This window comes from Oryctolagus cuniculus, chromosome 9, assembly GCF_051225735.1.
Source record: "Oryctolagus cuniculus isolate XC-2025 breed Fujian yellow rabbit chromosome 9, ASM5122573v1, whole genome shotgun sequence".
In the NCBI taxonomy this organism is placed as follows: Eukaryota; Metazoa; Chordata; class Mammalia; order Lagomorpha; family Leporidae; genus Oryctolagus; species Oryctolagus cuniculus.
Window position 1 is genome coordinate 107,478,741 of NC_142875.1, and position 13,924 is coordinate 107,492,664.

A 13,924-nucleotide genomic window follows, 5' to 3' on the forward strand; every position below is an offset into this window, starting at 1 on the left:
TTATAGCGGCCTTTTCTCCCATAACCTCCCTCCCACCCACAACCATCCCATCTCCCATACCCTTTCCCATCCCATTTTTCATCAAGATTCATTTTCAATTATCTTTATATACAGAAGATCAACTTGGTATATGCTAAGTAAAGATTTTAATAGTTTGTACCCACACAGAAACACAAAGCATGAAGTATTGTTTGAGTAGTTGTTTTACCATTAATTCACATAGTACAACTCATTAAGGACAGAGATCCTATATGGGGAGTAAGTGCACAGTGACTCCCGTTATTGATTTGAAAGTTGACACTCTTATTTATGATGTCAGTAATCACCCTGAGCTCTTGTCATGAGTTGCCTAGGCTATGGAAGCCTCTTGAGTTCACAAACTCATATCTTATTTAGACGAGGCCATAGTAAAAGTGGAAGTTCTCTGCTCTCTCGTTCTTTTATGGCCTTTACTTTCCACCAGGATCTCACTCACAGAGATGTTTCATTCAGGTCATTTTTTTTTTTTTTTTTTTGCCACAGTGTCTTGGCTTTCCATGCCTGAGAAATTCTCATCGGCTTTTTAGCCAGATCCGAATGCCTTAAGGGCTGATTCTGAGGCCAGTGTTATAGGGCTTTTGCCATTCTATGACTCTGCTGTGTATCCCGCTTCCCATGTTGGATCATTCTCTCCTTTTTAATTCTATCAGTTATTATTAGCAGACACCAGTCTTGTTTATGTGATCCCTTTGACTCTTAATCCTATTATTATGATCAATTATGAACTGAAACTGATCACTTTGACTAGTGAGATGGCATTGGTACATGCCACCTTGATGGGGTTGATTTGGAATCCCCTGTCCCGTTTCTAGCTCTACCATTCGGGGTAAGTCCCAATGAACACGTGCCACACTGTACATCTCCTCCCTCTCTTATTCCCACTCTTATATTTAACAGGGATCACTTTTCAGTTAAATTTGAACACCTAAGAATAATTGTGTCTTAAAGAGTTCAATCAATGGTATTAAGTAGAACGAAAAAAATACTAAAAGAAATAAAATAGTAAGTCAGGACAAGGGCTAACCAAGTCAGTTTTTCTCATAGTGTCTGTTTCACTTCTACAGGTTTCCTTTTAGGTGCTCAGACAGTTGCCACAGTTCAGCGAGAACATATGATATTTGTCTTTTAATTATGTTGTTTTTAATCAAGTTGTTTCACAAACTTGTGGGAGTAACCTGGGGTGTTTTTAAATACACACCACTTTAACCGAAGTGGAAAACACTACATGGAGAGAGGACTGACCTTCTTTAAGTGGTTGTTACACTTAGCAAGTGAGGAAGTGTTGCTTCCCTCCCCTACGCCACCAAAGCTCTAGACTCTACTTGCCAAGGCAGAGCACCAATTGAATTCTTCATTTCTAATATTTCAGTTTAGTTTACTATCTCTATCTCCTGAGAGAATTTCTCACCTGTCTGCAGATGGTCTAGAGATGGGGATCTCACCTGTTGGACGTGGAGGCTTGCAAGGCAGAGAGCAGATCCTTTGTACCCTGTGACTTAGAGAGTCTGCACTCTATGATTATGTGACATCTACATAGTCTGGGGAAAGTGTGGGGTGTGGCTGTGTCATTGGAAATCACGCAGTCTGCCGTCACAAGCTCAGAACTCCTGGGAAAGCAAAGAGGATGGCCCAAGTCCTTGGATCCCTGCACTTGCATGGGAGATCCAGAAGAAACTCGTGGCTCTTGGCTTCAGATCAGCTCAGCTCTGGCCATTGTGGCCATTTGGGGAGTGAAGGAGTGGATGGAAGACCACTCTCTCTCTCTCTCTCTCTCTCTCTCTCTCTGTCTCTACGTCTCTCTGTAACTCTGTCTTCAAATAAATAAAATAAATCTTTAAAAAAAAAGCAGAGAGCCACCTTGCCCAATCTGGGTGTACTCTGGGTGCTTGCCCCATACACAAAAGTGGGCCACAGCTCCCTGCTTCCACCTGCACATACCTCTGGATATCTACTATAAACCACAGTGTTCCAGTATTCTATGGAGGCAAATTCTCAAGAACAAAGCCATCAGAAAAGATATCAACACTTTTCACAAAAATCTCTCCCTCCCTCCCTTGCATCCTCCCTCCCTCCTTCCTTTTTCTCTTCCTCCTTCCCAATCAGTTTTTTCTTTCTGAGATCCAATTTAAGCTTATCTAAATATTTTGACAGTGTCCCACAGTGTTTGAATGCTATGTTACTTTTTTCATGCTTTACTTATTTGTTCTTTCATTTGGGTAGCATTTTGAACTACCTCTGTGTTTCCTGTGTTTTTCTTTCAGCATTGACACCATGGAAGGGACATCTCAACTTCGATGTCATGTTTTTCTTTACAGCATTTTTATTGAATTTTTTGTACATTTTCAAGTCACACATGATATGCATTACTCCTATTAATTTCTTTATCACATTAATTATAGCTCTTTTAAATTGATATCTTAAAATTTCAAAATTTTAGAATAATTTCTGAATGTCATCTATGACCAACTTTATTTCAGGACCAAGCATTACTACTGTTCTTTCCCTTATTCCTCAGGCACCTCATTTGCTTGAAAGCTGCTTCATTTTTTTCGAAATGGGAGATAGTGATAAACAGTATTTATATCTGACAATGGATGCATATCCTCTGGAGCAGTTAGTGTAGGCAAAATAGACAAACTACTCAGGAGTTCATTTGGTTTGGGCTTATTTTTTTGCTATGCTCAACACAAAGCAGAATTGAATTCTCTACATTTTTTGTTTTTTTGGACAGGCAGAATTAGACAGTGAGAGAGAGAGAGAGAGGCAGAGAGAAAGGTCTTCCTTTTTCCATTGATTCACCCCCCCCAAGTGGCCGCTAAGGCTGACACTGCGCAGATGCGAAGGCAGGAGCCAGGTGCTTCCTCCTGGTTTCCCATGCGGGTGCAGGGGCCAAGCATTTGGGCCATCCTCCACTGCCTTCCTGGGCCACAGCAGATAGCTGGACTGGAAGAGGAGCAACCAGGACAGAATCCGGCGCCCCGACCCGGACTAGAACAGGGGTGCCGGCGCCGCAGGTGGAGGATTAGCCTAGTGAGCTGCGGCGCCGGCCTACTCTACTTTTTTTTAAAAAGATTTTTTATTTATTTATTTGACAGGTAGAGTTACAGACAGTGAAAGAGAGAGACAGAGAGAAAGGTCTTCCTTCCATTGGTTCATTCCCCAAATGGCTGCAATCCCAGAGCTATGCCTATCCAAAGACAGAAGTCAGGTGTTTTCTCTTGGTCTCCCATTGGGAGCAGGGACCCAAGCACTTGGGCCATCCTCCACTGCCTTCCCAGGCCATAGCAGAGAGCAGGACTAGAAGAGGAGCAACGGGGACTAGAACCAGCACCCATATGGGATGCCGGCACCACAAGCGGAGGACTAACCTAGTGCGCCATGGCGCTGGCCCTTCAGTTTATGCTGAATCTGCCACGCTGGTGAGGATTTTCATGCAACACCTCAACCACCCATAATCTTTGCATTCATGAAACACAGAGAAACTTTCTTTAAGGGCTCTTGACCTTACATACTAGTAGAAGAAAGCAGTTGTTGCTTGCTCTTCAGTGCTTACTAAGCTCCTAGCAGAGAACATGGTTACCTATTGGCCTGGTTGTCATAGTTCTGCATATGCTAATTACCTGGCCTTGGTGGTGGGGTTTATTCTGTTCCTTCTTTCTTGTGTTAGACAGATGGCTCTATCCTTGTGTATGGCAGGTCTCCACAAGCTGTAACAAGTAGTATTGGAGAGTGTTATCAACCTGCGTTGTGAAGTAAATCATGCTGATCTTCAGAGCTCAGAAGCTTTATTCTCCATCAAACACTAATATGGAACTATTAAGAAAAAGAATATTTAACTGAGATGCCAAAAAGTGGGGCGAGGGGCAGGGATCCAAATAGAGTTTCTGAGAAATCCCAAAGTGAGAATCACGAATCCATCAAGTAGGGATATTTCCACTGCTGATTGGTTACACCACCAAAAAGTAATTCCCATTGAAAACAGAATTATTATTTGATCCAGCCATCCCACTATTCCTTTTGTAACCAAATGAATTGACTTCAGTGTATTCAAGAATCTGCACTTGCATGTTTATTTCAGACTGTTCACAAAAATCAAGATATGAGATCAACCTAAGTATTTATTAATTTTAAAAAAACTTTGTATATGGACATAATGCAATATTATTCAGCCATAAAATAGAATTGAAATCCATGATTTTCAGCAGAATGGACAGAATTGGAATACATTATTTTTAGTGAAGTAAGTAACATACAGAAAGATGAGTACTAAATGTTCTCACTTTTTTTTAAGATATATTTATTTATTTTAAAATCAGAGTTACAGAGAGAGAGAGAGACAGAGACAGAGAAAGTTAGGTCTTCCATCTGATGGTTCACACCCTAGTTGGCCACAATGGCCACAGCTGCTCCAATCCAAAGTCAGGAGCCGGGAGCTTCTTCTGGGTCTTCACATGGGTGCAGGGTCCCAATGACTTGGGCCATTTTCCACTGCTTTCCCAGGCCATATCAGAGAGCTGGATCAGAAGAGGAGCAGCCGGAACTAGAATCGGCAGCCATATGGGATACCAGCACATCAGGCCAGGGCGTTAACCTGCTGCGCCACAGTGCCGGTCCCCTAAATGTCCTCACTTTTATATGGAAGCTAAAGCATTGATCTTAAAGCAGAGCCTGAGAAGCATGTAGCAGAGAGAGATGGAAAAAAGATGTTGATTGGTACAGAGGTGCAACTGCTTATGAGAAATAACTTATAATGTCCTATAACAATTATGAATATTTCAAGTTAGTGAAGATGATTCTGAATATACTCAACACAAAGAGATAATAAGTGTCTGAGTTGGTAGACATGCTAGTTACCCTTAGTGGATCATTAATATTGCCAATGCGTATTACATATCATACTATTCCCAATAACCCTATATAATTACTCTCCATGTGTCAGTCAAAATAAAATATATTTTTGTTTAAATTTATTTATAAATTTATTTTAAGATTTAATAATTTTAACATTTTACCATATTCACTTCATATGGTTATATTATATGCATACATATATACATTGTTTTTGCTTGAAAATGGGAATATTAATATTACATAATGTGGGATTCATGTTAGTGATCACAATGTAAAGAAAAGAGGGGCATTGTTATGTATATGATACAATCCAGTGGAGTAAATCTTATATGAATGTACATAGTAAAACTAATATTCACATAGCTTTTACTCTTTATATTAATGTCCACATATGAGAGAAAATGTGATATTAATCTTCCTGTGTCTGCCTTATTTCATGTAACATAATGATCTCCAGTTGCATTCATTTTGTTGCAAATGTCAGAATTTCATTCTTTTTCATGTCTCAGTAATAGTCCATCATATATATACACACACATAAATATTACATTTTCTTCACACAGTAATCAGTTAATGACATCCATGCTTATTCCATATATCTGTTAAGCACTGGGATGCTATGAACATGGGAGTGCAGGTATTGCTTTCCTTGTTGACTTTGTTACTGCAGGATATATTCCTAGAGGAGGGACGGCTGAGTCATGTTGTAGATACATTTTCAGTCTTTGAGGAATCTCCATACTGCTTTCCATAAAGGTTGTACTAATTATTGAAGAAGGGCTTATTCTTCTCACATATGTAAGGAAAAGATCTTGAACAATCAGCATTATTAATGTATTGTGGCTTCAGGCATCCACATTTTTCATCCACATTATTTGACTGATGGAAATTCCTATGTCAGAGAATATATTTATTTTAGAATATCATTCTTTGGGCAAAATACATTGTCACAACTTAAAAATGTGTGTGTGTGTGTCTGTGTGTGTGTGTGATTATTAAGTGAACACAAAATCCCTCTGACAGATGTACAGGTGCAAATCAGCAGGTGTAAGACTTTCTAAGGTACAGTTCATGCTGGTGAATGACTGGAGATGAGGACAAAGTGGAAAGCACACAGTGGACAGGATTTAGATGGGCACATTCCGGAAATTCTTCTGAGATTTGTGAAACTCACAGGAGTTACTAAATAAGGTAAGGTTATTATGATGCATCATAATTAGATACAGTGACAGCTCCAGTGTCCTGTGACTCAGATTGATGGGCAGGTAGCAGGAGGCCACAGCACCTTCCCCACCTTCAGCACTAAGAGGAGCTGGTTGGCATTTCACACACAAGGTGACCTTACTCCCTCTGAGCTCCTGTCTTGTCAACCAAACAGAGCATTAGTATTTTGTGAAGCTGAACAAATATTCAACATGGATTCTAATTTATAGGATGATACTGTGATATATGGAAGAAAGTATGGAATTTGAATTTTCCACCAGATACATGAGTCCAGTAATCGTAATTTCAAGTCACAAAATTATTATTGGCAAGAAGTCACCAACCATTTAACTTCGGCATATTGCTTTAGTTGTGCCCTTTTTAGGTAGCCCACTGCTCTTTCCTGGTTTCCTCCTTTCTATCTCACTATTTTTCATAGAAACCTTTTGTAATCATCCTCATCACCACAACATCTTAAATGTTTGGGTGAACCAGCGATCAGGTCCTGGATATCTCAACAATCAAAGCCCTCACAACAGGGGCTGGCCTTGTGGCACAGTGAATGAAGCTGCTGCTTGAGATGCCAACAAACCATATGAGCTCTTGTTCAATTCATGGCTGCTCCACATCCAATTCAACTCCTATCAATGTGCTGGGAAACCAACAGAACATAGCACAAGTCCTGGGACACCCGCCACCCACATGGGACACCTGGAAGAAGCTCCTGACTCCTATCTTTGGCCTGGCCCATCCCTGGCTGTTGTGGCTATTTGGGGAGTCAACCAGGAGATGGAGGATCACTCTCTCTCTCTCTAACTTTGACGTTCAAATGATATAAAGCATAAAAAGGCACTCAGAATATCATCTCGTAGTGTTAACACCCCTGCATACACTGACACACACTAAGTACACATCAGCAGCACAAAACTTTTACATGAACTTCATAATCATGTGCCAACATGTCTATGTGACATGCCCACAGAAATCAAAATCTATGATGGATATATCAAACTTGTAACTAAAACTAATACCTAATGTTCCTTATAACAGTTAATGAGAGCTCTAGTCTTTGATTGCTGGATTAAAACATGGCACCAACTCTGATTTCTCTTTCTCTCACACATTTTCACAGTAGGTCTGGCATCTGGGCCCATTTCCCCAGCACCCTCCCTAACTGTCCTGACCAAACCACCACCATTTCTCACTTGGTTGACGACAACTGACTTTCAGTGTGACTCCCTTAATTGTAATCTGTATCGCCCATTCACCACCTAAGGACCACACAGTGTCCAGGGGACTCTAAAATAGGAAGCTTGTTCTTGTCATCCCCCAGCTCAAAATCCCCCAAAAGTGAATCACCACACTCATGAAGAAGCCAAAGTCTTGCTGTGGTTTTTCATTCCTAAAAGGTCTCATCCATGTCATCTCTCTGACCTACTTCTCCTTCCTTACTCAGATTCCTCCCGCATCACAGATCCTCCTGCTGTTTTCATGAGCAAACCAAATGCGTTCTCCTCTCTCTAGACCAGTAGGTCTTCTTCCCAGGATGCTACCCTATCAGAGAGCTCCCCTAGCTTTCTCATTCACCTTCTTTAAATCATTATACCAACACCATTATCTCATTGAGATCACCCGTGTCTCCCCTATTGAAAACATAAAATCTGTTCCTTCCACTCCCCACACACAAATTGTACTCCCTGACCCAGCAGGGACTGAATAGTGCTCCAAGGCACTCAGGATCCTCTACTACACTATGTGATTTCCTCAATCATTTAGTTCCACCCCTAACTCCCTAGTGCCATTGTCACAGATTTATTTGCTCATTATGGATAAATCTATGTTATTTTACTATTATGAGTTAACAATAATTTTGTGAACATCTGAAATTCAATAGCATGAAAAATATTAATCTGCAGATTAGATTTAAGATTTTAATGGTTTATTTGGAAATGAATCTACTTCAGCCTTTACAGAGAGCAGGTATACAGCTACAAATTGCATTTAAAGGGAGAACTAGGTAGAGAAACAAGTTTTCATCCCTCTCTTCCAACCTCACCTGCCAATACAGCATATGTCACATAAAAGAACAATGTTAATTTACTGCATTTTGAAGGATTCTCCATTAAGTCAATGGAAAAAATAATTCCTTTTGGGGCTGCTTATTTAGGGCTCTGAGATTTTCATTTGTCATCTCAGTTGTCATCTGAGATGTGAGATCACATCGAATTAAGGACATTTTTATTTTTTTTTAAAGATTTTATTTATTAATTTTAGAGGTAGAGGTACAGACAGTGAGAGGGAGAGAGAAAGGTCCTCCACCTGCTGTTCACTCCACGGAGCTGTGCGGATCGGAAGCCAGGAGCCAGGTACCTCCTCCATGTCTCTCACAGGGGTACAGGTACCCAAGAATTGGGTCATCCTCTACTGCCCTCCCAGGCCACAGCAGAGAGCTGGATTGGAAGAGGGGCAGCCGGTAATAGAACTGGCACCCCATATGGGAGGCCGGCGCCTAACACAGAGGATTAAACTACAGCGCCATGGCACCAGCCCCAAGGTCATTTTTAAAGTCTAGAAAAAAAATAGCTGAATGCATAGAATGTAAAATGCAAACTTACAGATGCAGAGCAAGTTTCGTGCTGTCCTGCCACATCCACTCATTTTTGTCTCCTTTTTTATATAATCCAATCCAGTAACTGTATTTGATTTGTGATTGAATGAATTTCTGTGCACAAATTAGAATTACTAGTATTAATCATTACATCAATAAAAACTTTTTATCTACAAAGGATTGTACAAAATACCAATTGTTTCACTTAAGACAATCCTAGCTCATCTACTGTACAGAGAATCAATGGAAGTGAAAGACCTAAATGAAAGTCTGAATCTCTAAACTCCTTGAGTTTCTCCTTGTGTAAATATGGGAATGACATTATTTATTGGAAGTTTTCATGCACTGAAATAATGCATGCAAGGACCTGACACACTGTAAACCTAACAGGAGTGTATGTTTTTGTAATTATTTCAGTTATATTTTATTCATTTTAAATGTTTTCCTTGGGTACTCACATGTTAAGCAAAAAATTGATTTTATTTCCTAAATGCAATTTACTCTCTCCATTTCTCTATTAACTCTTGTTTTCTGTCCCAGATACACAATCCATTATTTTTCTACTTTAGTTAACTTCTATAAAAAGAAAATTTTAATGGTGTCTCTTTTTACACTAGGAAAGGTAGAGAGATATTGTAGAAGAAGTTTTAAAATATGCTTTATTATTCTAAGCCTCTAAAGAATCACTAAAATTAAGTGCCAACTAATTCACTCATTCAGGTATTTTTCTTATGTTTCATTAATCGTGAAGACACAAATAGTAAGGACTCAGTATAATTCCATGGCACATACAGCAAGCCACCTCTGCTGCTCTAGAAAGAAATTATTTAGGTCCCTTAAAGCATGTCTTCTCCTCTACAAATACAAGTGTTTCCACCCTGCAGTCAAATAAGACTCAAGGAAAGCCTACACAGGCAGCCTAACTCAGTCTTCGCAAGCTTCTCATAAAAGTTAATTAAGTGAACATACCAGTTCCTGGATGTCATCAATCTTCACAAGGCTAGAACCCATGTTCCGGCATAAATTCCTGCTCTCCTCCCACGTTACCTCTTCTTTAGAAAAATAGTACCAGTTTCTTGTCCAGCAAAAGGGTCTTCCTTGCAAGAAGCCACAGCCTCGTTCTTCAAAACAAAAGGCAAACCCCATCCCAAGACACCAGGCCATTTAGAAAATAAGATTTTAGGTATTTAATTTTTTCTTCAGAAGGAATTAGCATAAAAGAAGAGTTTTCCTGTACCCAAACATCTTTTCAAACTCGAATGCTTAGTTAACTATAATTTTAAAAATAGATTTAATGAGGAGAGTAAAGTTAAAACCTAAAACTCCTCATAAGATCCAGTATAAACTTTTTAAAGTTTATATATTGAAATGGACAGAAGGCAGTAAGTCTATGAAAATAACCTGTCAGCTATTAACCTAAAGATTGAGTACAAACCTCTACCGGACGGCACCACTGAATGGTCTTCCAGCTGTACTGAGGAAGTATTCTTTTCTTTTGTGTTTTCCATATCCTGTGTTGTACATTTAGGACACTTCTGAAAAGCTTCAATCCACATTACAAAATTAACAACACAAATGACTTCAACAGATAATTATGATCATATCCTATAATTCTAGATATGAAAGAATATAATGTTGAGTACATGGGAATATGATCATAGAAAACGAAAAGTCAAAATATTTTGAAGTGTCAGGCCATAAAATAGATTTTGCATATAACTACAATATTTTAACTTGAAATCTATGATTTCTAAGGCACATAAAAAGTAGTGGTCATTTTATAAAATACAAAACAAACAAAATTAAAAACTTGAAATAGTTTTTATGCCATCTTAAATAATGATTTCTCAGCATGTGACTCCATTTAGCATTTACACTTTGACATAAGGGATTTGCCTGTATGTATAATGAATGCATATAATATGCACGGCATATTAGTTAATATAGCTATTTCTAATGTGCAAAAGGAAAGTTAAAAGTCTACGAGAGAAACAGCAGTTTCTTCCATTAAGTTGAGAATAAAAATGTAAAATAAAAAGCATATTGTTCTATTTTTTTAGAATGCCTATTTTCCATATCAGGCACCTAGGTTTGCATCCTCGTTCCAGTTCCTGATTCCAGCTTCCTGTTCATGGAGATGCTGGGAGGCAGTGGTGATGACTCAAAGTGAATGGGTCGCTGACACCCACATGAGCAGATTGCTTTTCTGTCCCATTTCTGTGACGCAGCCCAGTCCCCGCTGTTGCAGGCTTTAAAACTTTGAAAACGAGCAGGTGGGATCTTTGTCCCTTTCTTTCTCCATCACTCCCTCAAATAAATAATTTGAAAAAAATCACTCAAGTGTGTGTTACACACAGAATCTTCATTTCCAATGATGCCCCTATGCTCCAACATTAAATTTCATATCTGGTTGTAAAAATCCATCAATATTGGCCGGCGCTGCGGCTCACTAGGCTAATCCTCCACCTAGCGGCGCCGGCACACCGGGTTCTAGTCCCGGTCGGGGCACCGGATTCTGTCCCGGTTGCCCCTCTTCCAGGCCAGCTCTCTGCTGTGGCCCGGGAGTGCAGTGGAGGATGGCCCAGGTGCTTGGGCCCTGCACCCCATGGGAGACCAGGATAAGTACCTGGCTCCTGCCATCGGATCAGCGCGGTGCGCCAGCTGCAGCGCGCCGGCCGTGGCGGCCATTGCAGGGTGAACCAACTGCAAAGGAAGACCTTTCTCTCTGTCTTTCTCTCTCAATGTCCACGCTGCCTGTCAAAAAAAAATCTATCAATATCAAATACATAGTCCCTTATGTCACATTCACAATAGGCATAAGTTTTCCTCCATTTCAGCAATCTATTACAGTGTCCATATTCTAGACCACAACTAAAAAGAAAAACTAAAAAACTAAAAGCCTTTTTTTTTTTTTTTTGACAGGCAGAGTTAGACAGTGAGAGAGAGAGAGAGAGAGAGAAAGGTCTTCCTTCCGTTGGTTGACCACCCAAATGGCCGCTGTGACTGGCGCGCTGCGTGGATCCTAAGCCAGGAGCTAGGTGCTTCCTCCTGGTCTCCCATGCAGGTGCAGGGCCCAAGCACTTGGGCCATCCTCCACTGCCTTCCCGGGCCACAGCAGAGAACGGGACTGGAAGAGGAGCCACCAGGACAGATTCCGTCGCCCCAATCGGGCCTAGAACCCAGTATGCCAGTGCAACAGGCAGAGGATTAGCCTAGTGAGCTGTGCGCTGGCCAATAAAAGACTTCTTCTTTTTAAAATCCACATTTTCTTGGACTAATCAATTTCCTTCTCTTTTTCTTATTGCCTCCCACATCCACACAGGTGCACATACTCACACATATATCCTAACCCTATGCTTGCCAGCAGGAGCAGAGCACAGATGATGCCCAGGATTACTGTGCATGGATTTTCTGTAAAAAGTTAATAATGGGGGGTATATAATGAGCTTGTTAAACAGATAAGAACCTAAGCAGAATGAACATTTATGCTGGAATTTAGCATTAAAATCACATATTCTTCTTAATAAAAAATCTCATGGATATTACACATAAATGGATCTCCCAATATATAAAATAATTAAGGAACTAGACAATCCATATCGAATAGATATGGTTTTTAAATATGTTAATTTTTTCTACATACATTATATTTTCAGAAATCAGAAAACAAGAAAAGTTACCTCTTTTTTTGTGAGCTAGATGTCTTTTGCCCTCCTTTTTCTTTGCATGAGACAATTTCAGTTCTGAGTATGTAACTTTCTCCTCAGTCATTTCTAAGAGTTTCAGGCTAAAACACAGAAAGGACCAGAGATATTTCAGGAGACATAATAGATTGAGCTAAAATCGGGAATATGATTCATGAGTAACAGGGAGAGCTACAGGAATGATATATGCTCAGGCCTTTGTAGAAAGTGAATTAAGATCACTGTAATTCTGGAAATAACAGAAAAGATTTTTAAAAAAATTATTCTATTTATCTGAATGGCAGAGTTCCATAGAGAGAGAGAGATGGAGAGAAAGAAAGAGAATTTCTCTCCACTGGTTCACTCCCCAGATGGCTGGGTGGTAGGGGCTGGGCCAGGCTGAAACCAGGAACCAGGAGCTCCATCAGGTTTCCCACATGGGTAGCTGAGGTCCAGACTCTTGGCTCATCTTGTGCTGTCATCTCAGGCACAGTAGCAGGGAGCTGGATCTGAAGCAGAGCAGCAAGGGCACAATCGAGCACTTTGATATGGGAACTGGCATGGCAGCTGCTGACTCAACCCACCCCATCACAATGCTGGCCAGGAAAAAGTGATTTAAATTCCTTTTTGTGATGTTTTAGAAGAGAGATCCTATTCAGTTTATGGACATACTGTATTAAACTTTTAAACTGCTTTAAAGTAACTTAATTAGTTGCCAAAATTTGGAAATGGATATAATTTGTACATAAATATCAGATTTATACCCTCTCTTGAAAAATTATACTTGACACTCAGTACATGTATTAGGTCCAAATGATCACCACAATATGACAGAGGCACCACCTACATGAATGATACACACAGCCACACACACACTAATTCAATGAACACTCCACACTGCTGAGTCATATTCTCTCACACCCCAGCACTCATTTATCTCATCCTCCTGATAGTCAATGACCTTCATGAACATGAACTCAGAGTTGAGAAAAATGAAGAAATGATTGGATTCAAGGTTGGTGCATATGAAAGTATCATTAACTGAGATAAGCATCACTTGTAATTCTAACAGCGAGTCTACATAATGCTACGTTTTTCAAATTATAGATGAGAAACACATATTCCCAATTAAAAAAAATGTAAATCTTAACTCCAGAGGCCTGTGCCAGGGCGCAGTGGGTTAATCCTCCCTCTGTGGCACCGGCATCCCATATGGGTGCCCGTTCTAGTCCCTGCTGCTCCTCTTCCAGTCCAGCTCTCTGCTGTGACCTGGGACAGCAGCAGAAGATGGCCCAAGATCTTGGGCCGCTGCTACTGCGTTGAGACTGGGAAGAAGCTCCTGGCTCCTGGCTTCGGATCTGCCGCTCCAGCCGTTGCGGCCAACTGGGGAGTGAACCATTGGATAGAATACTTCTCTCTATCTCTCCCTCTCACTGCTTGTAACTCTGCCTCCCAAATAAATAAATAAAATACTAAAAAAACTTAACACAAGGTCATATATTTTCTGAGATAACTGATTTTTGTGCAGTTATTTTTGTCT

At 40.2% G+C, this 13,924-nt stretch overlaps 1 protein-coding gene across 1 annotated transcript; it reads right to left on the reverse strand.

The window, feature by feature from the left end:
• Positions 1-8,704: 8,704 nt before the first annotated feature.
• Positions 8,705-12,484, reverse strand: LOC138843651 (oxidized low-density lipoprotein receptor 1-like). The gene is made up of 3 exons (XM_089303321.1): positions 12,293-12,484; positions 9,671-9,865; positions 8,705-8,815 (listed from the first exon to the last, which is right to left on the reverse strand). The coding sequence occupies exons 1-3, from the start codon at positions 12,470-12,472 to the stop codon at positions 8,705-8,707; spliced, it is 486 nt and encodes a 161-aa protein (XP_089159447.1). The 5' UTR covers positions 12,473-12,484.
• Between the last annotated feature and the right edge of the window lie 1,440 nt (positions 12,485-13,924).